The sequence below is a fragment of the Alosa pseudoharengus genome, unplaced genomic scaffold (genome assembly GCF_046254945.1).
Source record: "Alosa pseudoharengus isolate Yale_2024_CS ecotype anadromous, Long Island Sound unplaced genomic scaffold, YU_APseudo_1.1 YU_APseudo_1.1_scf_35, whole genome shotgun sequence".
NCBI classification, from domain to species: domain Eukaryota; kingdom Metazoa; phylum Chordata; class Actinopteri; order Clupeiformes; family Clupeidae; genus Alosa; species Alosa pseudoharengus.
Genome location: NW_027468743.1, coordinates 144,885 through 171,214, shown reverse-complemented (window position 1 = coordinate 171,214; position 26,330 = coordinate 144,885). Strand labels below are relative to the sequence as shown.

The 26,330-nt window shown below is 47.3% G+C and overlaps 1 protein-coding gene across 7 annotated transcripts; it reads right to left on the bottom strand.

Annotated features, from left to right (window-relative positions):
• Nucleotides 1-1,944: 1,944 nt before the first annotated feature.
• On the bottom strand, nucleotides 1,945-25,752 carry LOC143101434 (uncharacterized). 7 transcript variants are annotated; one of them, XM_076264733.1, is made up of 11 exons: nucleotides 25,465-25,752; nucleotides 8,686-13,511; nucleotides 6,726-6,848; nucleotides 5,866-5,970; nucleotides 5,694-5,760; nucleotides 3,369-3,462; nucleotides 3,090-3,173; nucleotides 2,886-2,975; nucleotides 2,696-2,788; nucleotides 2,488-2,564; nucleotides 1,945-2,361 (listed from the first exon to the last, which is right to left on the bottom strand). In XM_076264733.1, exon 2 carries the CDS (start codon nucleotides 13,462-13,464, stop codon nucleotides 10,651-10,653), a length of 2,814 nt encoding a protein of 937 aa, XP_076120848.1. In that variant the 5' UTR covers nucleotides 13,465-13,511; nucleotides 25,465-25,752; the 3' UTR covers nucleotides 1,945-2,361; nucleotides 2,488-2,564; nucleotides 2,696-2,788; nucleotides 2,886-2,975; nucleotides 3,090-3,173; nucleotides 3,369-3,462; nucleotides 5,694-5,760; nucleotides 5,866-5,970; nucleotides 6,726-6,848; nucleotides 8,686-10,650. The 7 variants fall into 7 exon arrangements, 6 of the variants coding, with proteins under 6 accessions (XP_076120848.1, XP_076120846.1, XP_076120843.1 ...); XM_076264731.1 differs by having other exon boundaries at nucleotides 1,945-2,367; nucleotides 5,694-5,970; XM_076264728.1 differs by having other exon boundaries at nucleotides 5,694-5,970.
• Between the last annotated feature and the right edge of the window lie 578 nt (nucleotides 25,753-26,330).

Here is a 26,330-nt window from a genome sequence, read left to right as displayed (position 1 = left end):
GGTCGAACTTAAGCCGGTCATCAATCAAGGTGCCTAGGTACTTGTAAGATGATACAATTTCAACATCTTGATCGTTGATGACACTGTGCTTTGGAACAGGGGGAAGGCGTCTGAAATCTATGGACATGTCCTTGGTTTTACTGATGTTCAGATGCAAAAAAGCATCTTCACACCATGACACAAATTCATTGATAACAGGGCCATGCTCATTCTCATGGGAATTCAGGAGACTGACAATTACAGAGTCATCTGCAAATTTTAGAATGTGCCTGTTGTCATACTGGCTGCGGCAGTCATTGTTGTACAGTATGTACAACAGGGGGGAGAGAACACACCCCTGAGGTGAGCCTGTGGATGATGTTAGGCCACTGGACAGCACTTTATTTACCCTCACTCTCTGAACTCTGCGTGAGGAAATCAAGTAGCCAACCAATCAGGCTTGGGTCAAGGCTAAAGTTGTTCAGTAGTTTCTCAATCAGTAGGTGGGGTTGGATGGTGTTAAATGCCGAGGAGAAATCTACAAAGAGCAACCTTGCATGATTCCCACTTTCCTCCAGGTGTTTATAGAGAAGACTTAGTAGAGTGATGGTAGCATCCTGCACCCCCCTCTTGGCCCTATAGGCAAACTGGGAAGGATCCAAGAGAGGTTGCACCTTGATTAGGAGCTCAGCTTTAATCAGCTTCTCTAAGGATTTTGCAATAAGAGATTTTGGATGCACACAAGTTCATGGATCAAACCAAGCACCTCATAACATCTATATTGTGCTTTTATCTGATATATGCAATGATATATGTAGGCTACCTCATGTGCAAAAATGGGAAAATAACATGTATTTAAAAATATTACAAATGTTGCAAGCTTTTGACTTTATAGTCAAGCAGGTGATACATCTTAATAATTCAAGCATGTTTCTCATGTTATATATACAAATATTTTTGTAATTTTGAAATTATAGCTATTTCTGTAATTAGACTACATGCCCCATGACGTGTAGCGTTCATTTCAACGCTGCTTTATAACAATGGCGCCGAATTTGTAGTTCATTAAAACGGCTTTGTATTAAAACATAAACAAATTATTGTTAGGATGCACACTGGCACAGACGACTTTTGCTGGGTATAATATGTAGAGAAATAGTTAAAGCAAGTTAGTACATGACTCATTGGCATTCAATGAAAAGAAGTATAATTCCACAAAATATCGAAAAACGTGTACAGTAGGCTACTTCTGACCCTTGTTGCTAGGCAACGCCCCGTAGGCCTACCTGCTTGGCTGAAGAATAAGGAGGCTCATTATCCTAATCTTTGCTGTTCAAAGCAACATATAAATATATAAAACGATATAACACTTAAATTGAACAGGGAATAAATTAAGATGTTGATCAGACTGTAATAAGGACAAGCAATAGGCTAATAAACAAATGCCCATTCAATCAATGATATAATAACAAGTTGCTTACTGTTTAATGGACTAAGTGCATGTTGAACAAATGTGCCTTTAGACCCCTTTTAAAACACTGTAAACTATCACAGGAACAAAGAGCACTGTGCAACTTATTGCACCCACATGGAACCACTGAGGAAGAGTCTTGAATTTAGCGTTCATGAGTGGTCGACAGAACAAATGGTAATCAGAAGACAGCAGTGGGCGGTTGGGGAAGTACATCTTGATCATTGAATTAAAATAACAAGGAGCAGATCCAGTCAGTGTCCTATAGGCCAAAGTGAGAGATTTCAATGTAATGCTGGCTACTACAGGGGGAGTGTAGGAGAATAGGCCTAGGAGTGGATATGCATGCCCGATATCCATACCCCATCTGCTGGAACATTGGCTCATATATGTATTTTCACTGACACATTATCTATGTATCTATCTCATTTTAATTATGATAGCCATAGTACATGTGAGATTACAACAATAATAATGAAAGTAGTAATACAAACTGAAATGACTAAATGAATGAATTCCTTTATTGTTATTGCATTGGGAAAGAAGCTATTTCTAAATCTGCTAGTGCTAATCTGCTTGTTTTTAGACTCTGTAACATAGGTGGCTAACTGTTTCCAATTGTCCTGTTCTGTTCATGGTACACCAAAACTGTCACACTTGGATATTGAATCAATTACGATGAAAAACACGTAGCTTATCAACAAAGAAAAATGAGATTGCTTTATGATGATAGATGCTATATTTTCCAAAAGATGTTGACACATTAAAGGAAATGACATGTAGTATTGTGATCCTTCTTTATGATCTGCCGCTGCTGCTGGTGGTGTTTGTGGTGCTGGTGGTGTTTGTGCTGCTGTTGGTGTTGCTGCTGGTGCTGGTGATGGGGGTGATGGTGGTGCCTCAACAGACTGCTGCAGCTCAACAGATTAAAGGAAAAGCACATTATTGTTAGATATGTGTGTACAAATCTGTTTTAGTCTGTAAAACACACTGGTATGCAAAAGGTTTTAGACAGGTTCATGCATTTGTATATATACCTGGAGATTGTAATACGCATTGTATGAGCGTACCACCTGCCTCAGCTTTTCAGCAGTGAAAGCTTTACGCCCTTCACCTTTTCCATAAAAAATGGCAAACAATGCATCATTACTGGTTTTATCATATACTCTTATGAAAAGTCAAATCATGTTGCAACAGCTGTGTGCATGCAGTTGAAACAGTAATAGTTGGTCAATATTAACATACCGTCACTGACTGAGGCAAAGGGCAATTCCTCAGGCCACCAAGGCGGCCTGTGTTGTGGCAGATATTCAGACCGAGACAAACCCTGACTCAGTGCTGAGATAGAAGGGTGTTAAAGTGTAATCAGATTCAGTAGTCTGCATCATTTTGATCTTTAAATAAGGAAATTGAAAACATACAATGCCAGTCATACCATGTTCTTTTATCAGACGGCCAATTGCCATCCGGCAATGTGTGCCACTGATATCAGGGTCAACGTATGGCCTCTCACCCCCCAAAGCATCTGTAAGACAGTACGCTCAGTGTCATTAAAAACAAATGTTAAGGTTCCTTTTCTGAACTTCAAGAAAGGATTGACACAGAAACAAACCTTAACACCACTTTCATTTATACATACCACTTGACACACCCCTATTAGTGTACATGTTTAGCAGCTCAGCCTTCCTGTCATTGGTCCAAAAGGCCTCAAGATACTTTGGCCCTAAATGAACCGTAACCGGGAAAAAAACCCTTAAAATCCATTATCAATTCGGTTTGTGTTGCCATGTCAATATCATTTTTATCAAAACTCAGGGCCAGATTGTGACCATACTAAAATAATTGTTCTTCCATTGAATGTCATCTTCGATAGATCTCATCATTGAAATGTTGTTGAATAAAAACATATTACATATACCTGTGAAATTAACGGTGGGTGACTCACTGCTGAAGTCAACCCATACGGCAAAAGCCAGGGGTGCTCCAGCCTCACCACCGCACCAATTCTTCATCTGAAAACAATATTAAAAATATTATACTTTCCCTCTCTTTTAAAAGCAGCCTCCCTCCCTTTCTTTCTTCACTGCACCCAATATTAGCATGAATTAAGACATGTCCCACTGTATTCTGAAAGCCTGACCTACTTTCCTGCAGACTTTTGCATATCATACGATCAGTGTTCATAACTCTATACATGGCACTATTTTGTATATTGGCGAACGAGGTACACATATGATACGTTTTGAGCTCCAACTCAAAGGCAAAGCAGTTTCAGCCATGCAAACCATATATTTTCTGAAAGCTGGTCAGTTGTAGGTGTGATTTAACATACATTAGGACATGTCATGTGGTTACTATGGTCATATTGTGGTTGTTGCTAGGGTAAATTGAATGGTTGCTATGGTGTTGCTAAGGTAGATATGGTGGTTGCTATGCAAAATAACATGGTTGCTATGGTGGTTGTTAGGGTAAGCATGTTGGTTGCTATGGTGGTTGCTAGCTTGACATTATACAAGTGGTTGCTAGAGTAATTAAGATGGTTGCTTGGGTGTTGCTAGGGTAATTAAGGTGGTTGCTTGGGTGTTGCTAGGGTACATATGGTGGCAAAATAACAAAGCAGTAGAATTGCTAACGTTTAGCCATTTTTACATTTTTAGCCAAAAAACTCACTTATGTTGGTCTGATCAGTATGAAATCAGAATATGTTGAACAACGGGACATTACAAACAAGCCAGGCTCAGTTTGGAGTCGGTGGATTATTCCCGGAAGGAGATAAACGGTTCGAAACATACAAGGTTTCCCTCTTCTGCCGCGGTAACGCTAGGTGCTAGAGGTATGGGACCAAGACGCACGGCACCGCCTTGAGGCCCCTGACAACTGTTCCAAAGGTGGGATATCTGAGACACCCACAAAAAAAACAGTGAAGGAAAAACTTTAAAAAAGTTGACCACTCCCACTTCAGAGGTGGAGTTTTGGGTGGTAGCATGGAGCTACGAGGCTGAAATTCAAGTCAGACCTTCTGCACAAGACCCACATAGAGCGTGCAAAGTTTCATCGCTCTAGCTGTAACGCAAAGCATTGTGCCTACTTTTTTGGCAATTTAAAGCAACACCAAAGAACTTTTCCTCTGTCGCACGCACTATTTGTTTATCCAGCACCAGCTTTGCAAATAACAATGTCCACAGACAAGGTAGAATATGTTGCATGATTTTATGAAAGTACGATGTATTGCGACATCAGATGCAAGTCAAATTTGTAGTTTCTCATGTCTCATTCCATCGAACTACATATCCGCTACCCGATCCGGCAAACTTACATAGTGCGGTTATAGCCGATAGAGGGCCTCGAAGCGGATGCAGAAAGTGCCGTTCACCCTGTTACGAGTTGATGAACCACTGAAACGATTTTGGAAACACTATTTTAAGGTACAAAAAACTCTTTGGTGTTGCTTTAACATTTAGCCATTTTTCAATTTTTAGCCAAAAAGCACACTTATGTTGATCCGATCAGTATGAAATCAGAATATGTTGAACAACGGGACATCACAAACAAGCCAGGCTCAGTTTGGAGTCGGTGGATTATTCCCGGAAGGAGATAAACGGTTCGAAACATACAAGGTTTCCCTCTGCTGGCGCGGTAAAGCTAGGTGCTAGAGGGATGGGACCAAAACGCACGGCACCCCCTTGAGGCCCCTGACAAATGTTCCAAAGGTGGGATCTCTGAGACACCCACAAAAAAAACTGTGAAGGAAAAACATAAAAAAAGTTGACCACTCCCATTTCAGAGGTGGAGTTTTGATATGTCAAAGTCAGTAGGAAGGTAGGACATGTCTTAATTAATTGACATCTAGAGGCTATAGGCTTTCAGAAAATATATGGTTTAGGTGGTCAATTCAGCTGTCCCTTAACAGTGTAGGCCTAAATATATCAGCTGTACAATGCGTTTCTCGATCTACAATATGGGCCTATGTACGCCTTATGATGCACCAAAGTCAGTGGGAAGGTGGGACATGTCTTAATGTATATTAATTGACATCTAGAGGCTATAGGCTTTCAGAAAATATATGGTTTAGGTGGTCAATTCAGCTGTCCCTTAACAGTGTAGGCCTAAATGTATCAGTTCAATCTACTTTCTACAATCTGTAGAAACAATCTAAATCTACAATATGGGCCTATATTTAGCACAGCGACAACCATATCTAGCAAAATCACAGTAAAAGTAATGTAAAAGTGATGTAAAATACCTGCCAATTGTCCTCTGTATCCACCGCTGCAGTAGACCATGATGTGAGGATGCACTCCATAACACAGCTGTTAATGGAAGCAAGGACTGAGGTGTCAAGGCCAGCATGCTTCAGCCTCTTCAGGAAGTTGACAAATGAGTAGCCAAACAAGGACAAACAAGGCCTTGCTTACATACTGGCTGTCTTGTAGTTTGACACCACTCTCCTTTCTGTGAGTGTTCTGTTGGAGTAATTTAATGAAATGCAACCCATACATCAGGATATCAGGAGCAAGGATCTGTGAAAACATAAGTAGAGGGGAGAAACAAAGACATAAAGATATGTCGAGAAAACATTGCAGCACCATCCCTAAACAACACATCAGGACACCTTTCTTTCCTTTTTCATTTGATCACTACTGCAATTCATACACCTTGTACCCTTGTATACAGGTGAGACAAGGGTAAAACTGATGTGGGTATTTATTCTATTATAGAATAGGCTACTAAAATATAACTCCACAACTTCAAGTGTCAACACTGTAGTTTTGAAGGAGTATTTGTAGTTCTTATGCAGGAAAATCAGTATAGGCTACTTTGGACATTAAAAGCTGCATGCACTACGTAGTACACTCAGAAATGCATTATTTTGGAGATAGAAATGTTGCTTTGTTTTTCAGAAAAACGGTAGTAGCATAACAGAATTTTTTGTCACATGAATTACCCAGACCCAAAGAAACAAATAGCTTATTACGTGAAACTGACCTGCTTATAATTTAATGTCAAACACCATCTCAATCACCATCGCACTCATTTCGATAATTTAACCAAATAACCATAACAATTATTTATTTGGCTAATTATCACGCATTTGTCCGCGTCTTTTACCATTATAAGACATTCACTAAGAAATTGCACTAATTTCGCGTGATTCTAGTTGTTTTACAGCATGAAGGGTTTTTGGTCATGATAAGTATACCTATATTTTGTTCGAAACAACAAAAAACAACACCATTATTATTATTATTTACTAAATTAACGTAGTTTAACTTACCTTACCCCACATAGCCAGCCAGCTCTCGCTCTACGATGCGTTTCCGCTTTCTTGTGGTGGCGTGTGTCACATGACAGCAACCAGCCTATCACACTGGGGCTGTTTCCTTTTTCGAGCGTCGCCCTGGGATCGTCGCACACAGTGACGCGATGCACAAAATTGCGCCAAAATATCAATAGCAATGAAAAAGTACAGTCTTAATATTTTATATCCTTGCTCAAATTTGTAAAATAATGAGCATAAATCTCCGAATGAAAGAAACTTGGGTATATGTAGCCATTACATTTAAACACATCACTTCCCAGAATGCATCTCTTTGCCAAAGAACTTTATTTCCACCTTAAGCAATATAAACATTTCTGCAGTAGTGTATTACATTTATAACAACTTCATAATCAGTATTGAGACGAAAGAACTAGTGCTATCAGTAAGCTATTCTTTTTAAGTTGACATTCTCTGGGGATACGCTTCTGACATGGGCTTTGTTTACCTAGCAACGGTTACTATGCCTCGCTGAAATGAGAAGTGAGAACGTTTTTATTAAATATCCCACTTAAATAAGGGCATCATTTAAGCCAACGGCAAATATGCAGTCCTGAAACGACTGTAATTATTCAATATCCATGTATCCCAAAGTTATAAAAGTCAGTTGACCGAAATCTGTACTCAGTTGTTGAAACGGGGGATCCGTGTGTGGGCCACGGAATATATTGTCATTAACTTGCATTGGAACGAAATCCGTGTGTGTTTCACGGAAATGTCAACTTCCGTTGAGCGAAATCTGCACTCAGTTGTTGAAACAGGGATGGAATGCAACGCCTGACAGGCTAACATTACATAAAAATCGAACTGAATGTATCAAAAGTGTGTTTCCCAATAAGATAACAACATCCGTTGAGCGAAATCTGCACTCAGTTGTTAAACGGGGATCCGTGAAATAGCCACGGAATATATTGTCATTAACTTGCATTGGAACGAAATCCGTGTGTGTTTCACGGAAATGTAACTTCCGTTGAGAGGAAATCTGCACTCAGTTGTTGAAACAGGGATGGAATGCAACGCCTGACAGGCTAACATTACACAGACACTAAAAAAGGCAATAAAAATCGAACTGAATGTATCAAAAGTGTGTTTCCCAATAAGATAACAACGTCCGTTGAGCGAAATCTGCACTCAGTTGTTTAAACGGGGATCCGTGAAATAGCCACGGGATATGAGTGTCATTAACTTGCATTGAATCGAAATCCGTGTGAGTTTCACGGAAATTTCAGTGATTCCGTGGGCCCACCACGGATTTTGAGTTAAGCGTCCGTGGCTATTTCACGGATTCCCGTGAGACCAGGTTGGTGCATGCTCTCTCTCTCCAACACAAACCAGATTCTGGTACATAACGTTGAAAACAGATAAATGTGTTTATTCGAAGCACACATACAAATACTGTATGTGCGCACTTACGTGACTATCCTACTTCAAGTATTAGCCTACGCACAATAGATTTATCTTCTTTAGCCTATAATGCATAGGCTACACTTTTTAAACAAAAAGCAGCTGTGACAGGCAGCGGCCGCATATATTCTGCGTCATATCTCGCAGCTTGTGAACTCTACAAGCCCCCACCCCTCACTCGACAACCACACGGAGATTCTGTAATGTGCGTGTATGTCGTTCACACATACGTCCGTATAAGGTCAGTATTAGGTCCGCAGGTTAGCATCATATCTGAATCATCCGAAGGGTAGGACCTCCGTTTGACAAACCTCCGCATGTACTCCGGAGGTTATATCTGAAAGCGCTTTCTGTATCGATAGACAAACACACATTAGCAATTGTTGCTATAACCTGGTGTCGTGGAAAATTATCCACTTCCCGAAACCTCCAATCCAACTAGCACTCTGATATCAAAGACCCGAAGGAGAACACCAAGACGAGAAACGCTGAAGACTGTTGATCCTTTATTCACCGTATTGCAGTGATGATACAATCCAAACAATGTCAGGACTGAACCGTCAGGCAAGAGAGTGATGAGTTGCAGCTGCTACCCCGATGAGATCTGATCTGAATGTGCCTGAGCTCTCTCTTTTATGCTCTCAGGGGCCTGAGAGGCGTTCCTATCATCAGGAGCGTCACCAGGCCCCTTCTAGCCAATCAGAACGTTTTGGGACTTGAGATATTGGTGGAAACTCCTTCTCATACAAACATTAAAAAATGTGTGTTGCTAGGCAGAATATATGTGATCGAGTTCTATGTGTAATCTGTTGCCAGGCAGGGTATGTTTTGATTTGGTTCTATGTGTCATCCCAACTTTGGTTTCACTTCCCCTCCCTGGAAGGTCCCTGCATCTCCTCTTCTGCTAGCCCCTTCTATTTATGCCCTTCTGGTAAGCACCTTTCTCTCCCAGGCCCTGTTTTTACTTTCACTCTTAGCCTTTGACAGCTCAGTCTCATGACTTCCAGTAAATGTTGCATAACAGTTGCACAAACAACACCTTTATAGTAAATGGAATGTTTTCCAATAAACCAGCACACACACACACACACAAGTATTATTATTATGTCTAGATAAAATCACCACATATTCCCCCCTTTGAGGCTAAATTAGCCTCACTATGCAGCATAAGCAGTATTTAAACACAGGAGTGTGCCATAACCCCGTATATTGTCATGACACCTCAGGCTATATGCACATGAGCAAGTTACAGGGGAATAGCGTTTATTATTAAAAACCTAATGTTAAACAGGAAACCTTAAACCTTATGTAAGAACTAGTAGGAATGTGTCGGCATCACTGCCCTTATGTGAGTAAGTAATAACATTGGTAAGCAAACCCCGAACGCCCAGATCAAGTGACAGAAGGACCAATTACTCGTAAGAACGAGTTGTGAAATCTTCCCATTTATCGACTAAAACAAATGGCTGGGACCCGAAACGGATACGTCCCCAAAGTGACCTGAAACCTCATATATTTCAACCAGTCACTTTTTGCACACGAGGTTAAGTAAAACCCCATGCTTCATGGCACTCAATGCACTAGGTATGGTATCAGGCATTGGCGCAGCCTAATCCGTCACTCATCTATACCCTACGGGCGCAAGGTTATTCCGTAAACCTTATATATAAGAGTAAATGATAAATCAAGAGCCCTGGACGCCCCGAGCAGGTGACAGAACGACCAATTCCTTGTTATGAACATATGGCTAGGACCCGAGACGGATTTGTCCCCAAAGCGGCTAATGTGCTAGTCACTTTGAGCATAAAAGAATTTTCATGCAACGGCCATCGGTGCCAAATCGGAGTTACATAACAACTTCATGATCCCACTCGTCACTCACCCATCCTTCTTCCAATGGCTCCTTAAGTAAATTCTTATATAGAGTATGTAAATGGTGTATATATGGCCCTTGTCTGGCCTTTACGCACCACCCCCCTTTGTTACTCGCAACGTCATCCCCTTACTCCTCCGGATTCCTCCGGGCATTCACACTAGCGTGAGAACGGGTGAGCGCGCCGGCCGCAGGCGCGCCACACCGAGGGGACGGGCCGCCATGCTCTGCCTTAGGTTGCCCCTGCTGGCCATTGGGGTCGTACCCGTCCTCGAGCACTGACCGCGCCACACACCTGCCACACCACTAGGCGGGCCAGGCCCGACGTACGGCAAGTTGGGGTGAGGTGAGCGCTTCTAGTAGCAAGCTTTGGTTATACCTGGCCGGGTTTGGATGGCCTTGCAGTTGAGGGCTAAACCTCATATAAAATTGACTCAAGATTACTTAATGCGACTTATTCGTGTCAGGTCACAGCCCATAACCCTACTTTTTACTCTGTCACCTGGGCGTGCAGGCATGTGTCTTGTGAATTACCTGTCAGTGCTGTGTATGTGAGTGTGAGTCAGTGTGTGTGTGTAGAGATGGGTGACTCGCAGGACCCCACCTCTACTCGTACATGACCGGGAGAGGAAACTCCGGGGGAGGAAACTCCTGTTCCTGCTCCCGCTCCTGCTCCAGCATTCGGGCGAGGAAGTCGCTCTCCATTACATGACCCTCGTTGAACTCGTCTTCCATTATTCGTCCCACACTAGTTTGCACTAAAAGAATTCTCTCACTTTCATCCTCCTCATCCCACGGTATCATTACATTCTGGACCATGAGCTGTCTAGCAACCACCTTTGAGCAAACCTTTCCACAACATTGAGTAATACAGCAAAACATTCCTACCACTAAGGCTGCTCCTAGCAATAACTTCCCTAGAAATGCTACAATCTTACCCCCCCATGACCCAAAGGTGTCCGTCAGCCACCGGGTTACAGGGGCAAAGATTCCTGAGATATCCGGGATTCCATCAAACGTCAGTCCTTTTCCAGAGTTCTCGTAGGCTTCCTTGTTTACAGCCTTGAGTCTTTTCATTGCGTTTGTGAAGTCGTCCATGTTCTCGCCTTCACCTGGGACGTACGTACAACACGAGTCTGTTCCAACGATCGCGCACACTCCACCTTCCTTTGCTAGTATCCAGTCCACTGCTATCCTGGTTTCCATTGCCATTTTTGTGGTGGCGTTCAACCTCCTGTCAAACGCGTTGAACGCGTCTATAGTGGCATTCATGAACCGCAGGGCGTTGTAGTGGATGTAGTTGATCCATTGAACATTCTTGGCGATGCCTACGGATGCTCCGTAGAAGGGGAGGGCGGCTTCGAATCCGGCGAGTACCTCGTCCCGTGCCTTGAACTGTCTCGGGACGTTGTGGGGTTGTCCGAATATGTCCATATACACTCCATCATCAGCGTCTCTTCGGCTTCTCCTCAGGTTCCCTTTTATCGGCGTTTGCTGGTTGGCCCCTGGGCCGGTTGAGTTCAGTGTTGAGTTGCGTTCTGACCAAGGGACTATGTAGGTTTGCTGGGCCAGGGTGACCCTGGCACACTTTCCTCTCCAGTATTTTGGAAGGGTGTTTCGCAGTCCCCATCGTCTTCCACAGGCCCACCATAAGTCTGCCAGCGGAATATCCTGTTCGTACATCCAATTCACGCTCAGCATCGTGGTGTTTACTTCGACTCCAATCCTCTTCCCGTTGTCGCTGCTTTCTACCAGGCGAAACGAGAGGCTGTTGGATTCGTGGACCCACTTTGCTGTACAGCGTCCTTCAAATGCTCCTACATCTTTCGCGCCCCCCTTGACTGTGCTTTCAGTGGGGTGTACTTCAAAGCATTCAAACCCTACGTCTTCTGGTATCTCATAAAGGTGGTGGGTTTTCCTTGCTACCCTGGCCCCCATGCCCGGGTAGTCTCTTCTACATCTTGCCTCATTCTCTTGGGTCTTGTGTGCCTTTTTCCCTTTTGTTTGTTCTGCATATAAGGGGCCTATACCAGTCCACCCCTTGCGTATCTCCTCACTTCCCAATCGCACAAGACATCCAAAAGGAGAGAGCTTGTCTTCCTTGTATTGCTTTCCTGACTCTTGGTATACTACATCCTCTTCTCCAGTTCCTGGTGCTGGCAGCACTGTCAGCTTTGGTTTCACCGCCGAACACACGTAACACCCTCCTTCTGGTTTTACTGTCTTTGCTGTGTATTTGGCCCATTGCATCCATGAATTATTCTCCCAGGCGCCCAGAGCGCCCGTGGATCTTTTCCTTCTGTTCTTGGTTTGAGTCCCATTAACCTGTTCCTTTTCCAGGACCTTGGGAAGCATGCTTGTACTATTTACATTCTTACTCTCATTTTTGCTTTGAGTCATTGCATTGTCCAGCACCGGGATGTATTCGTTACTTCCCGATGCTTCTGGTTCTGGTGTGTGTGTCTCATCTCCTGATCCTTCTATGTACAACATATTGTCCGTGTCTAGGGCACTGTCGTCGAGCAGCTCCTCTCCATCTCCTCGCAGAGAGTCATTGGGGGTGGCAGTCTGCACCCCCTTCATCGCTCTCGTCGTTCTCTGGGGAGCCCGGGAGGGGCCAGTCAAGGGCCTCTTCGAAGCCTCCAGTCCAATGGGTACCGGGGGAACTGCCCCAGTTGGTCCTCTGGAGAATTCGTCTTGTTTCCTGGCTGGTTCCTGGGCGGTCATCCCCGGAGTGGGGGCCGCCCGTGTCGTGCCCTGAGTCCGTCGGCCTCTCCACCACAGGCTCCGCAGGAAGCCGCGAGCCCTGCTGAGGAGGTGTCCGGGGGGGAGGCGTATGGACAGTGGGTAGTCTGAGTGCGTCGAGGGCCTTGGCCATTTCTGCGGCAGCTTGCTGTGCTCCACTCTGGTCGTTGGCAGGGGCGTCGGCTGGGTATGGGTAATCCCAGTCGCTGTAGAAGTCCCCAAAGTCGATGGTGTCGTTCCCTTGCTGGTGTGATGGTGGCGATGGCGGTGCTTCTTCTTCCGGCCTCGGCGCTTCTTCGGCGTCGCTTCCTGTGAGGTCGGGTGTGTCCGTGGCGTGAGAGCGGGCTGCAGGGTCGGCTGGTGGATCACCGCTGGTTGAGGCTGTGGCAGGTCTGGGTACTTGGGATTCGGGAGCGGCTCCCATCTCAGGTGGATGTCGCCTTCTCCTCCTCCAGCCTGGCTCGGCCCCAGCATCGCCAGCACCTGTAGGCACAGATAGGGGAGGGAGAACAGCAGGCACCCCAGGTACATTGCGCCCAGAGCCATCAGCAGGAGCCGGCAGTATCCTCCGCCTCGTACTCCTACGCGTACTCGGTCCTCCCCTTTGTTCCCCACCACCATCATCCTCCCCGGGGGAGTCTGGTGGGGGTCCTGGCGGGCTCTGGTCCCCGTCATCGTCCTCCCACTCCTCTGGACCTCTCGCTCCTTCTGGTGGCACCGCCCTGTAACAAGAGTTAAGGTGATACCACAAATCTGATCCTTGCACTCTTACCGCCCGGGGGGTAGCCTGGGTCACTCTGTAGGGCCCCTCTGCTCTGGGGTCGAGACACGATCTCTTAAACACCCTCAGGTACACCCAGTCTCCCACTTGGATCGGTCCTGGCTCAGTCCTCCGCTCCCGCGCTCTCTCTCTTCTCTTCTGCTCGTTGAAAACTGCCCTGTGAACTTGAGAAAGCTGTTTAATATAACTGCTCACCTCTTGTTCTAGAATTTCCAGCGGGGGCCTCTGATCCCCTCTGAACCGTGGCGTGGGCATCGCCCGCCCCGTCACCATTTCGTGCGGGGTCAGATGCGTGGTTCGATTTTTTTTCACAACGCATTTTCATCAGCGCGATTGGTAGTGCGTCAACCCAATTTAGGTTTGGCAGGTTTGGATCGTCGTGCGCGCTTCGGACGATCTTCGCTATTTTATTCTTCAGCGTTCCGTTCGCTCTTTCGACCATCCCCTGAGACTGCGGGTGGTAAACACAACCAAACCGAGTCTTGATGCACAGCGCCTGTGCAATCTTTTTCCACGTGTTGGCCGTAAACGCTCGGCCATTGTCGCTGCTGATTATTTCTGGGATCCCAAACCTGGGTATCACCTCCCTTGCTAGGAATCGAATCACCGTTTTCTCGTCCTGCCCTCGGCTTGGACAGGCTTCTACCCATCGTGAGTAGCGGCATATTATTACCAGTACGTGTTTGTACGTGTTCACCGTTCGACCCATGTCGATGTAGTCCATTACCAGGTGTTTGAACGGTCCCTCTGGGAGTGGCACGTGTCCCAGGGGCCGTGGTCCTATGCCTATTGTTACGTTGTTTCTGTAATTGTGTGTGGCACAAGTGTGGCAATTTCTTAACACGTAATTGATGCGATCTTGAAGGTATGGGGCCCAGAACCCTTTGTCAAGTATCTGCCGCTTGACCTCCCCCCTTGCGCAATGATCCACATCATGCGCATCATGAATGAGGAGATCAAGGAGTCCACTTGGGGCCACCACCCTTCCGTCATGACTTCGCCAGACCCCATTCCTGCCTTTCGACGCACCCCTCTCTTCCCATAACAATGTCTCGGCCTGCGGAGCTGCATTCTGTGCGTCTTTAATAGCGCTAAGCGTGAGTAAAGGATCCACAATTCTAAAGGTTCGTCCGTCAGGCAAGGTTCGGCCCACTGGGGCTTGTATCACTGTGTCGGTTGCTGTGAAATAGCGATCAATTACGCTCGGTGAGTATCTAGCTTCACAAGGCTTGTCGCAGCACTCAGGGCAACTGGCCCTCTGGCATAGCGCGCAACAGGCGGGATCTACCTGGTGCTCATGGTCGTCATCACACCATTGGGAGCACCACATACACGTATTGTAGGGGTAGGGGCATTTTGTAGGGCAAGGCATACTGTGCATCGCCCTGTTAAGCAGTATTTTGTGCGGCTCATTATCCTGTGGGGATTTAGGGGCTGTATTCAACTTCCTAGCCTCTAACGCCGCTTCCTTAGCTGCCTCATCTGCCTGTGCATTCCCTAGGGTAATGTAGTCCTGTCCCTTACAGTGCGCTTTGCATTTGCATATTGCGAGTGTTTTTGGACGCATCATGGCTGCTAACAACAACTGAATTTGCTCTAGATGCTGAATTGGGCTCCCATCCGATTTCTTGAACCCTCTCTGTTTCCACTGGGCGCCATGCACATGGCAAACAAGGTGGGCATAGGCGCTATCTGTGTGTACGGTTGCATCCTGCCCTTCTGCTAAAGAGCATGCTGCTGTCAGCGCCTTTAATTCAGCTAGTTGCGCTGAACATGGTTGTGTGCACGGTTCGCTCATAACTGTCACAAAGGTTTCTGGACCTTTCATCTGTACTACGCTAAACCCTGCATGCGTCTTGTTGTCATAGTTATGGCTAGAACCATCCATAAAGTAGGTGATTCCTTGTCCCAACGGCTCACTCTGCAGGTCGTCCCTCAGCTTAGAGAAGGCGATTGAGTCCGCCACACAGTCATGTGGCTCGCCCTCATAATCAAGCGGGATGAGATCCGCCGGGTTTCCTGCCGTGTCGCATGCCTTTATAGTGACATCTGGGCAGAGTGACAGATTGTAGTACCTCAACTGCCTCTGAGGCGTCACGCAGAACTTCCCTTGTTCCACTAACTGCGCTATTGCGTGGCTGGTGTGTACCACCACTGGCCATCCCATGGTAATGTTGGAAGCTTTGACGTATGCCGAATATACTGCTTCAAGACCCTGGAAGCATGGTGGGTAGCCTTGGGCCACCGCGTCCAGCTTTGAGCTGTAGTAGGCGATTGCCTGTTTGCCGCGTCCATGACACTGTGTCTGTGCCACGATCGCGGTCATGTACGCGTCTTTTCCTGCTTCCTTCCTGACCGACACGTACAGATAGAAGGGTCTTCCGTAATCCGGCAGTGCAAGCGCAGGTGCTTGCTGTAATTCTCCTTTGATGCGTTCAAACGCCTCATTTCCATCCATTGTCCATGTGAGGCGGTTCCTCAGGTGGCTGGTTCCAGCTTGCACGATCATGGCTCGTAGTGGGGCTATCTTTTGTTCATAGCATTCCACCCAGTCGCTGCTGAAACCTATGAGTCCAATGAACGACATCATTTGCTTTACTGTGTTTGGCCTTGGTGCTTTGGTAATTGCTTCAATGTGTTCTGGGGCGATGCCCTTGTGCCCATGCGAAATTCGGCGACCTAAGTAGATCACCTGGGGCTGTGCAAACTGTAGCTTCTTCCTCGATGCTTTGTACCCCCCTTCGGCCAGAACGGTCAGCACATGGACTGTATCCTTCTCACACGTTTCCTGGTCCGGTGAGCATACCAAGACATCGTCAACATACTGCAGAATCGTGCTCCGGCACACGATGTGTTTTAAGTCCTCCTTGAGCGCCTGGTTGAAAATGTGCGGTGAGTGCTTGAACCCTTGTGGGAGCCTTGTGTACTGGAACGTCTTGCCTTGATATTTGAATGCAAAGAACTCCCTACTTGCGGGGGCCACTCGTATCGTAAAAAATGCTTGAACCAGATCGATCAATGGCGGAGAACGTTGTTGCACTCGCCGGGATGTTGGTCATCAGTACGTTAGCATGTGGGACGTCCGCTGGATAGTCCTCAATGCGTTCATTAACAGGTCTGAGGTCCTGGACCATTCTCCATCGCACTCCGTCTGCCTTCAGCACAGGAAATATGGGTGTGTTGCACCTTGCACTTGGGACTTCCTCTAAGACTCCTGCTCCCAGGAGATCTTCAATTGTTCCTCTTATTCCTTCAGCTGCTTCTGCTGAAATGGGGTACTGTGGTTGGAAAGGCAGCGTCGCTCCTGGTTTCAGTCTGAACTCCACAGGGCTTGCTGACTTGACCAATCCTATGTCACCATCTCCCTGCGACCATACCACAGGCGGCACTTTTCCCAATATTCTCTCTGTTCGTTCGGTGCCTGTCTCTGTCGCTTCTTGTAGCATCATCATTTTCCAGGGGGTCGGTCCCGGCCTCCCTGTCCTTTTATCCGTCTCATTGTCTATGTAGTACTTCTTGTATTACTCCCATTCTGGGTCGGATTTGTTGATGGGCACATGGTTCTCCTTATCCCAGCATCGATATCCTGCTCCTCCCAGTAGGCCATACATGCAGTATGGGTTGCCATAGGGGCATCCCTTAACGTAGGGTATGTCATGAACCTCCTCCGAGGCCATTTGTCCGCCCTGATGGCCTTCCTGGGACTGTATTGCTGGTTGTGCTGTCCTTTTCTTGGGGCACCATGACAGGTGTCGCATGTATGTACTCCATTCCGCATCTTCTTTGCTGAATGGCACATGTCTCGTTTTGTCCCAGCAGCGGCGCCCCGCTCCTGGGAATAGGCGGTAGAGACAGAACCGATTCCCATATGGACACCCTTTAGCATAGGGTATCTCCTCTTTCTCCTGCGGTTCTGTGTCCATGATCGATCTCGATCACTTGTGGGACTCCCCACACGGTGACTGGTCTGTCCAACTTTATCCTGAACATTGGTTCTCCTTCACAGCTTATGGCCGTTTGTAGTCGGTCATTCCCTGTACCTTTCCATTTGATGCACTTGGCCTCGAGCATTACTAGGCCCATTTCTCTTGCTCTGTGACCTCTGGCCACTCTCAGGGTGATGTGTGGCATTGTTCCGGGCATGTTGAAGATTACGCCTAGATCGATCCCATCCTTCCACAAATTTCACCTCAGCGGCTACCCCTTCTTTGGCCACCACTAGTGCGCGTATGTCAAGTGGGATGCGTCCCCACTTACCCACTTCCCTATTCCATTTTTCTTCTCTCTCTTTGTTTGGCGTTTGGTCGAATTTTATCGTGCAGTGAAAAGGGCATCTTGGCGTCCTCAACTGAGCATGAAGGCTGTTTATTTGAAAGGCATGCTCATTGTAGACCACTCGCTCTATGTTTGGTTCCAATCGTCCAATCCAGTAGACCTGGTGAGTTTCAGTTTGAGATGGGGCACTTATTCTTAGGGCCATTTGTGTTGCCAGTCCTGTTATCTGTACTCCTGTTGGGGAACACTCAATTTGAAGTCTTAGGTTGCACAGCGCATCTCGTCCCAATAGGTTGACGGGCGTGTGTTCTGCTATTAAGACTGGTATCCTGATTTCCTTGTCTTCTATTTGGATTGATACTGGGGCTGTCATTGGAATTAGCTGCGTTTTCCCCGAAAAACCCACTGTCTTCATAAACTTTCCTGACGACCTGGGGAGGTGTTGGGCATCTTTTGGGTGAAGACAAGTATACGTTGCCCCTGTATCCACTAAACATTCTACCTCCATGCCCTCGATTAGAACCTGCAGCATTGGTTCTGCGTCAGCTCCCCTTGTCAGGGCGGGGAACTGACCCTCCCCTGGGTTTTCTGGGCCTCGTCAATTCCAGCTTCCCCCGTAAGGGGAGACTGGACCAGAGGGTGCCTGCATCTGCTGTGGAGCTCTCCCTTGTTGGGGAGCATAATTTCCCCCTTGCATTTGTCCTTGGTTTGCCTGTCCTCCTTGGTTGTTCTGGCCTCTGGCTTTTGTTGGGCAATTCCTGGAGATGTGGCCTATTCCTCCGCATATCCAACATTCAATGTTGTTCCCTTGGTTTTGCTGGCCTTGGTATTGTCCTCTTCCATAGCCTCCTCTGCCTTGCCCTCCTCTTCCCTGGCGGGATCCTCCTCTGCCTCTTGGCTGGTACCATTGTTGTCCCTGTTGCTGTTGTTGTGGGGGTCCATATGGCGCTTGCTGCCATGTCTGCATCATGGGCTGCACAGGCTGTGGTTGCATCATTACTGGCTGCTGCATCATGGGTTGTTGTACCACTGGTTGTTGTGCCACTGGTTGTTGTGGCTGTGGGACAGGGGCTGTAGTGGGCATCACTGGAGCTTGGGTGGCTGCCTTCTTTGCCCCCTTTGCCTCCTGGAGCTGTACATGGGTCAGCTTCCTTATGGTCTCCTTTTCTTGTTGCTCCTCCCTGTCTTTCCCTTGTCTGTACAGAGTTACATGGTGCACTACTGCCAGCCTGAATTCCTCTTTGGGCATGGCTGCCACGCGCCAGTCATTTTCCAACTGTGTTCTCACTTCCTTTGGCAGGGCGTCCATGACCGCTCTCCTGAATTGCATGGTGAGAGGTCCTGAATCTTCTGGCCTTTGTTCCATCCTTATCGTCCATTCCTGCGCTGCCTTTTCCACGAAGGCTGCGGGATTATCACTATCTTTGAGCTTCTCTATCCAGACGGCTGAGGGGCTGTACTGGTTGGGGTATGCTGCCCTCAAGGCTTTCCATACATCATTTCGGACACTGTCGAAACACAGGGCATCCCTGTTGGCATTCATCAACCGCCCTAGGTTCTCTCTCTCCAGTACAGCCTCTGTGTCCGCCTTTCCCAATATCAGGCCGAGTAGATACTTTATGTCTCCCACGGCCAGATTTCGGCCTTGAGTTTCTGATTCCAGCCGACTTATCCATCGGCCCGCACCCTCATGCAGGACAGGGAGTCGCGAAATGAGGCCATTCACATCTGAGTGGGTCCACGGCTGGTAGTGGGCCGTTTGATTTTTTGTTATCAATGGTGCCATCACCACTGTCTCTTCTTCATCCGATTCTTCTGGGATGGCTTCCCTCCTTTCCTTTTCTCTTCTGGTTCTTTCTCTCTCCTTTTTTCCCTCCTTTTCCAATTTTTCCAGCTCCTTCTTGTTTTCTTTCAGGCCTTTTTTCACTCCCCCTTCAATTTCGTTGAGTCCCTTCCGTACCCCTTTTCTGATCTCGTCCAGGCCTTTCTCCACTCCTTTTTTCATCCTGCTGATTCCGAACAGTCCTGTGGCGAGTACACTTGGCGGGATCATCATTGGGAGCATTCCGGCCTTTCCTCTGCATGCCTCTACTTGTCGCTGGTGGGTCTTCACACCCTTTTCTCCTCTAAATGTTCTTCCGCAGCCGAGACACACTGCGGGGTCCGCTTCTTTCGGGACCTGTGGCAGTTCTCTCTGAACTTGCTCTACAAGGAACTGTTCCATGATACCCAGTCCTTCTTCTTCATCTTCCGCCGACTCATAGTCTTCTCCTGAGCCAACCTGGCTGTCTGCTCCGTCCATGTCTTCCTCTTCGTCTTCCGCTATCGTACTTGGACTGCAGGATAATTTGAAGGTAAGTCGGCGGGCCCCCTTTTTCTCGGAGGACTCCCGTCCGAGTCCTTGACGGTTTCTTCTCAGTTCCTCGCTCTTTTTCATCTCTTCCTCTCTGAGCTTTCCTTCCCTTTCTTCTTGCGCTACCATGGTCTTCATTCTTTTCAGGACTTCTGTCATTTCTCTATTTAGGCTCTCGCAGCATTCCCTGCAGGCCTTCTTATACTTGGCATGCTCTGGCGTGCTCCCTGGGCCTGCCCCTCCTTCTCCCCACCTTTCCACCTCTATTATTTCCTCCATGATCTCCTCGGCCAGCTTTCCTTCTTTTGATCCGACTCTTTTAGCGGCTTTCAACTCCTTCAGACCTTCTTCCATTCTCATCATTTTTCTCTCATACCGTTCTTCACTCCCTTGTTCCTCTCTTCTTTTTCTTCGGTGTCTGTCTTCTGCTTGCCTAACGGCCTCTTCCACTTCCTTCCAGCATGCCTGGATGTATTCCTTGAGCCTCCGCCATAGCTCCTTGCACCCCTCCATCACAGGTTCCTTGTCCACCTGCAACCTCACCCAGGCCAGGGTTTCCAGGGCCTCTCCATCTCGGGCCTCTTTCTCCTCCTCCCCTGTGGCCTTTATCCATTTTTTCATGACTGCCTCCAGGTGGTCCCACAGCTCTTCAAACCACTGTTTCTGTCTTTCTTCTCTCCCCCCAGGGGCCTGCTCCCTCCTTTGGTCTGGGAGGCGTGGGGGTTCGCTCCTTTCAGCTTCCGGGTCACCCGCACCCGTCTTCTGGCTCTCCCAGTAGGGCTTTTGGGGGCTGGTTACCGGAGATCCATTTGTCTCCCAATGTCCTTTTGTGCTTGCGTGGAAGTCACTCACCACCTGCTCTTCCGTAGCTTCTTCTCCTCCTGTCCATTCCCTCCTTCCATCCGGCACTGTGCCCTCCAGGAGGTATTCTGGGATGGTCGTCCCGGTGGGGGATGATGGTGGAGATGGTCGTGCAGACGCCGGTTGGGGTGTTGATGGTCTTGACTGGGGATGAGCCTGCTCTCTTCTTATCCTCTTTATTTCCTTCAGCACCTCCGCGCAGGATCCTTCCAGGGTGATTCCTTTCACTACTAGCGGGGCCTGCACTGCCAGGTGCACCGTTGGGGCCTGTGGTCCATACACTGGTGCTTGTATCGCCAGGGCCCGCGGGTTTCTTTCCTCCAGGCGTCGGAATATCTCCCGCGCATTATCTTCCTCTCGTGGCACATCCGGGTATAGTTTGTCCTTTTCCCTGTATGGGGGAGGACGTGGCTCCTCCATGGGTGGAGCCCCCGGTTCTGATGTTTGAGTCAAAGCATCCAGTTCCCTTCTCGTGGGCTGTAGTTGGGGGCACTTTTCTGTGATGGGCGTTGTGGGCGGAGTGTCGGGCGGTGTGTCACTCTGGTCAGCCCTCTGCCTCCTCTTCCTTTCCGATATTTTTGCGAAGGCCTCCAGAGTGTTCAACTCCTTCTCTCTCTTTTCCTGCCTCCGTGTGCTCTTGTCATAGCCTTTGTAGTTCATAATTTTCTCCCTCATTTGCGCAATTATTGTCGGGTTGAGTGACCCTTCCTTTGGCCATGCTGTGTGGTCTCCTTTGTATCTTAGGAACCACTTATGGTTGATGCTCTTTACGTCTTTCTCAGCAATGGCATTCTCCTTTACTACTTCCTCCAGGGGTGTCATTACTCTGGTCGCCATTCTTCTTAGAGGTCCAAACCGTAGTCTCTCCTTTCCTGTTCTGCTATGTCCTCCCGGTCCGTGCAGAACAGAAGATGGTCCTTCTTGTACTGTCTTTCCCTTTCTCTCTTGCACCTGTTCTGGTCTTTTTCTTCCCAATCCAGCCGTAGGTCGCTTACTAAGTATAATATAGAATTCCGCACGTCGTCCCACTCCTTGAAGACAGTATTTAGTTTGCCTCTTCTTTCTTCAAATGTCCTTCCTTTATCGTTCACTGCGCTCAGGCTCCACCCGTTACTCCCGTGCTCGGAGATCCTTATCGTCCACTTCTCTCTTATTTTCAGATCACCTGATGTAGCTCCTCCTTCACTTCCTGCTGCGAGGGGCTGTGGTTCCTCCTGCTTCCTCACTGGCAGGCTATTAGGGGTTAGTTCCCCCAACAAAGAAAGCGTTGCCTTTAGGTCTATGTCGTCTCGATACTTGCACCTATACGGGAATTTGCACTTAAAGGGGACTTTACCCACGTATCCTACGTATTCCTGGCCTTTTCCGTCTCTGACGCTTATCTCCCAGTCGTGTTCGTCGTATTCAACGATATCTATGGCCCAAAGCACGTTCTGCTGTCCCTGTTCCATACACCTCTTAGAATCCTTTCTGTCCTTGTCCACGGAGCTCTTGAGTCTCTGTTGGTCTGATGTGTCACTTTCCTTTTAGATGTCGGCGTCTTCGGTGAAATGGTAGACCTTATTGCCCCATATAGACTTGAAGTAGTCTCCTTCAAACTCCCTGTCTTCTTCTTCCCTTCGGCTGAACTTGAGGGAGTCCTCTCTGTCTTGCCTCTCTCTCTCCCTCTGACACCTGTTCTGGTCCTTTTCCTCCCAGTCCAGTCGAAGGTCGCTTACCGTATATAGTATAGTGTCCCTTACTTCTCCCCAATCTTCAAGGACCGTGTTTAGTTCAGCTCTTCCTCCCTCGAGTACCTCCCCTCTATTGTTTATTGCGCTCACGCTCCACCCCCTGTTCCCGCTTTCGGCGACCCTTATTGTCCACGTCTCTTTTATTTCCGAGCCGCCAGATGTGGCCCCTTCCTCACTCCCGGCTGCTTGGGGCTGTGCTCCCTCCGGTTCTTCCTGCGGCAGGGTAAAAGGGGTCAGCTCATACACCAGGGGAAGTGTTGCCTTCTCGTCTATTTCGTCCCGGTACCTACACCTGAAAGGGAATCTGCACCCAAAGGGGAACCGCCCTACGTACCCCACTTGTTCTTGATCCTCTCGGTCTCGGATACTTATTTTCCAATCGTGTTCGCCGTACTCAGTGATATCTATGGTCCAGATTACGTTTTGTTGCTGATGTTCCATATACTCTCAGTCTTTCCTGGACCTAGCTGCTGAGTTTCTGAGCTTTGCTAATCTGATGTATCGCTATCGTCACTCCTTGTGTCCATAGGCGTTCCTAATTCTAATGGGTAAGCTTTCCCTATCAGATGTTCTACTTTCTCTAGTAGCTCTGTGTAACTATGGCACCGATATGCACCGCTCACAAGGCCCTCTCGGTTTCTTGTGAATATGCACCACTTATTGTCCCGCTGTCGAATGAAAGTGATATGCCACTTACTTTCTAAGTTCATTCGCTATTTGTGGGCGTCACTCTGCCTATTCTCTCTAACTTCTTACTTTTATCTATTATTATAACTATCCTCTTTATTTTACCACCGCTATTTCATCAGTGGGGACTTTAAGCCCTTACCTTTCCTTTCAATAATATTTCTTCACTCAAAATTATCCTTTAACCTTTTATTTTATTTTTCACAAAGTACATTTATTGGCTTTATTTCCTCTTTTATTTATTAAAGCAAGTACAAAACTTTTCACTTTAAGCAAAATCAGCAGATTACAAGTTTTTATTAAGCAGCTATTATAGAATTTTATTCCGCTAAGCAGTCGTTTTAGAGGTCTTGCAGCAGTACCTCCCCCTTTTTTCTTTCCCCTAGTTATTTGTCCTTCTCCTCCTTGTAGCTGGAGAATCTCTCTCAAACTTGCGCTTTCTGCCCTCAGGTGGGGCAAAGAGCTGGTCAACCACTGGCCTTGTGTTTACCCCCACAAACTTTCCTACCTGCTCTATCACTGTCTGCAGGGCCAATGGCGCTACGCGGGTGCCTAGCCTGGAGTGGGTTCCTCCGTATTTGTCAAACTGATCAATGTGAACTGAATACTTGTCCCTGTTGTTTCCTTCCTTGTTCCAGAATATTGACACTGACAAAGACCCTCTCATAAAACTGGCCAGCCTACCTCTGTCTCGGCCGACTATCTCCCTCACCTCCCGCTCTATATCCTGCACTGACTGGGGCTCAGCCGGGCCGTGAGCCTCTCCCTGCTCTCTCTCTTGCCCTGGCTCCTGTTCAGGCTGAGACACAGTGGGGCTTTGGCTTGGGCTATACTGGGGATTGGTTGGGCTGTAGCTTACAGAGGGTGGTGGGTTATATCGGGGAGTGGCTGGGCTATTGACTATACGGAATGGGCTGTGGATCAACTGGTGGGATACGGTGTTACCTGGATAGGGAGTTGGAGCTCTCACTGGACCCCCCTGATCTGACTCCTGGCGCCCCTCTTCTTCTGACCCTAAGCTGCTGTAGCCTGTCTCTGGTGGGGCACTGGCTTCCCCCTGTCCAATGTCTGCCTCTATCTCTCCCACACTACTGTTTGGGGTGAACTCCTCTGAGGAGTCTGTGTCGGGCTCTCCTTCACCTGAATCGTCAGAAACTTCAAGGCGGTAAAGGATTTCTCCTAGGGTCTCTGGCCTATGGTCTCTCACAATCCTAAGCTTGGGCACCGTTGCTCTAGCACGGGGCTCGGGGGGGGGCATCTGCAAAAACCTCCAATAGCTGCAACAATCTTCTTATGTTCAGACTATGGTTGTTGTGCAACCTTCTTATGAAAATGCCCGCAGCCGCTTCGATTATGTGAGTCTGACGTCCGTCTGTCAGTGTGACGATCCTCCTTCCCTCGCCGAGCTCCTCTACCTCAAATGTGTATGTGTACTTGCCTTGCATCTATTGTGGGCCCATGCCCAGGCAACAAAACAAAACACAACGGCGCACACTCAGCTTTTACAGAAACAACAACAAATTATGATAAAATATGTTTTGTTCATCACCCTTTTTGTTCAGGACGGTTTTTTACACATTTTAACTCACAGCTAATATTGCAGTTTACCTATTAACCCGTTCTTTTCCCTGAGACACACGTATATTTTAGGGCAGCCCGTGCTCCCTTTACACAAAATATTATTTTAGTTTTCTCCTTGAAAACTAGATTTCCTCCTTGGAAATTAAAACACTATTTCAGTTTTCTCCTTGAAAACTAGATTTCCTCCTTGGAAATCATTACATGGCCATTTAACTCAGTTTTCTCCTTGAAAACTATTTTTAACCGGTTTTCACAATCACAAAACGCTTTTAAGATCAACAGTACAACCCAATCTCTGTCTTGTGTCTCCACTATTCTTTTGAGGATTCTGGTAAAACACCCCTTCCCGGCCTACCCACCGACTCCCACAGTACAGCTCTCCTAATAATAAGCAAAACGCTTACCTTGTTTTGGGCCCTGAGAGCTGCACTGGAGAGGTCTGCTTCACCCGGGACGGAACTGTTTCCCCTGTTGAATCCTTTCAAATCTCGGTAGGAACCTCCAGATCTGTCGTGGAAAATTATCCACTTCCCGAAACCTCCAATCCAACTAGCACTCTGATATCAAAGACCGGAAGGAGAACACCAAGACGAGAAACGCTGAAGACTGTTGATCCTTTATTCACCGTATTGCAGTGATGATACAATCCAAACAATGTCAGGACTGAACCGTCAGGCAAGAGAGTGATGAGTTGCAGCTGCTACCCCGATGAGATCTGATCTGAATGTGCCTGAGCTCTCTCTTTTATGCTCTCAGGGGCCTGAGAGGCGTTCCTATCATCAGGAGCGTCACCAGGCCCCTTCTAGCCAATCAGAACGTTTTGGGACTTGAGATATTGGTGGAAACTCCTTCTCATACAAACATTAAAAAATGTGTGTTGCTAGGCAGAATATATGTGATCGAGTTCTATGTGTAATCTGTTGCCAGGCAGGGTATGTTTTGATTTGGTTCTATGTGTCATCCCAACTTTAGTTTCACTTCCCCTCCCTGGAAGGTCCCTGCATCTCCTCTTCTGCTAGCCCCTTCTATTTATGCCCTTCTGGTAAGCACCTTTCTCTCCCAGGCCCTGTTTTTACTTTCACTCTTAGCCTTTGACAGCTCAGTCTCATGACTTCCAGTAAATGTTGCATAACAGTTGCACAAACAACACCTTTATAGTAAATGGAATGTTTTCCAATAAACCAGCACACACACACACACACAAGTATTATTATTATGTCTAGATAAAATCACCACACTGGCCAAACACATATTCTCTTGTATCACAATT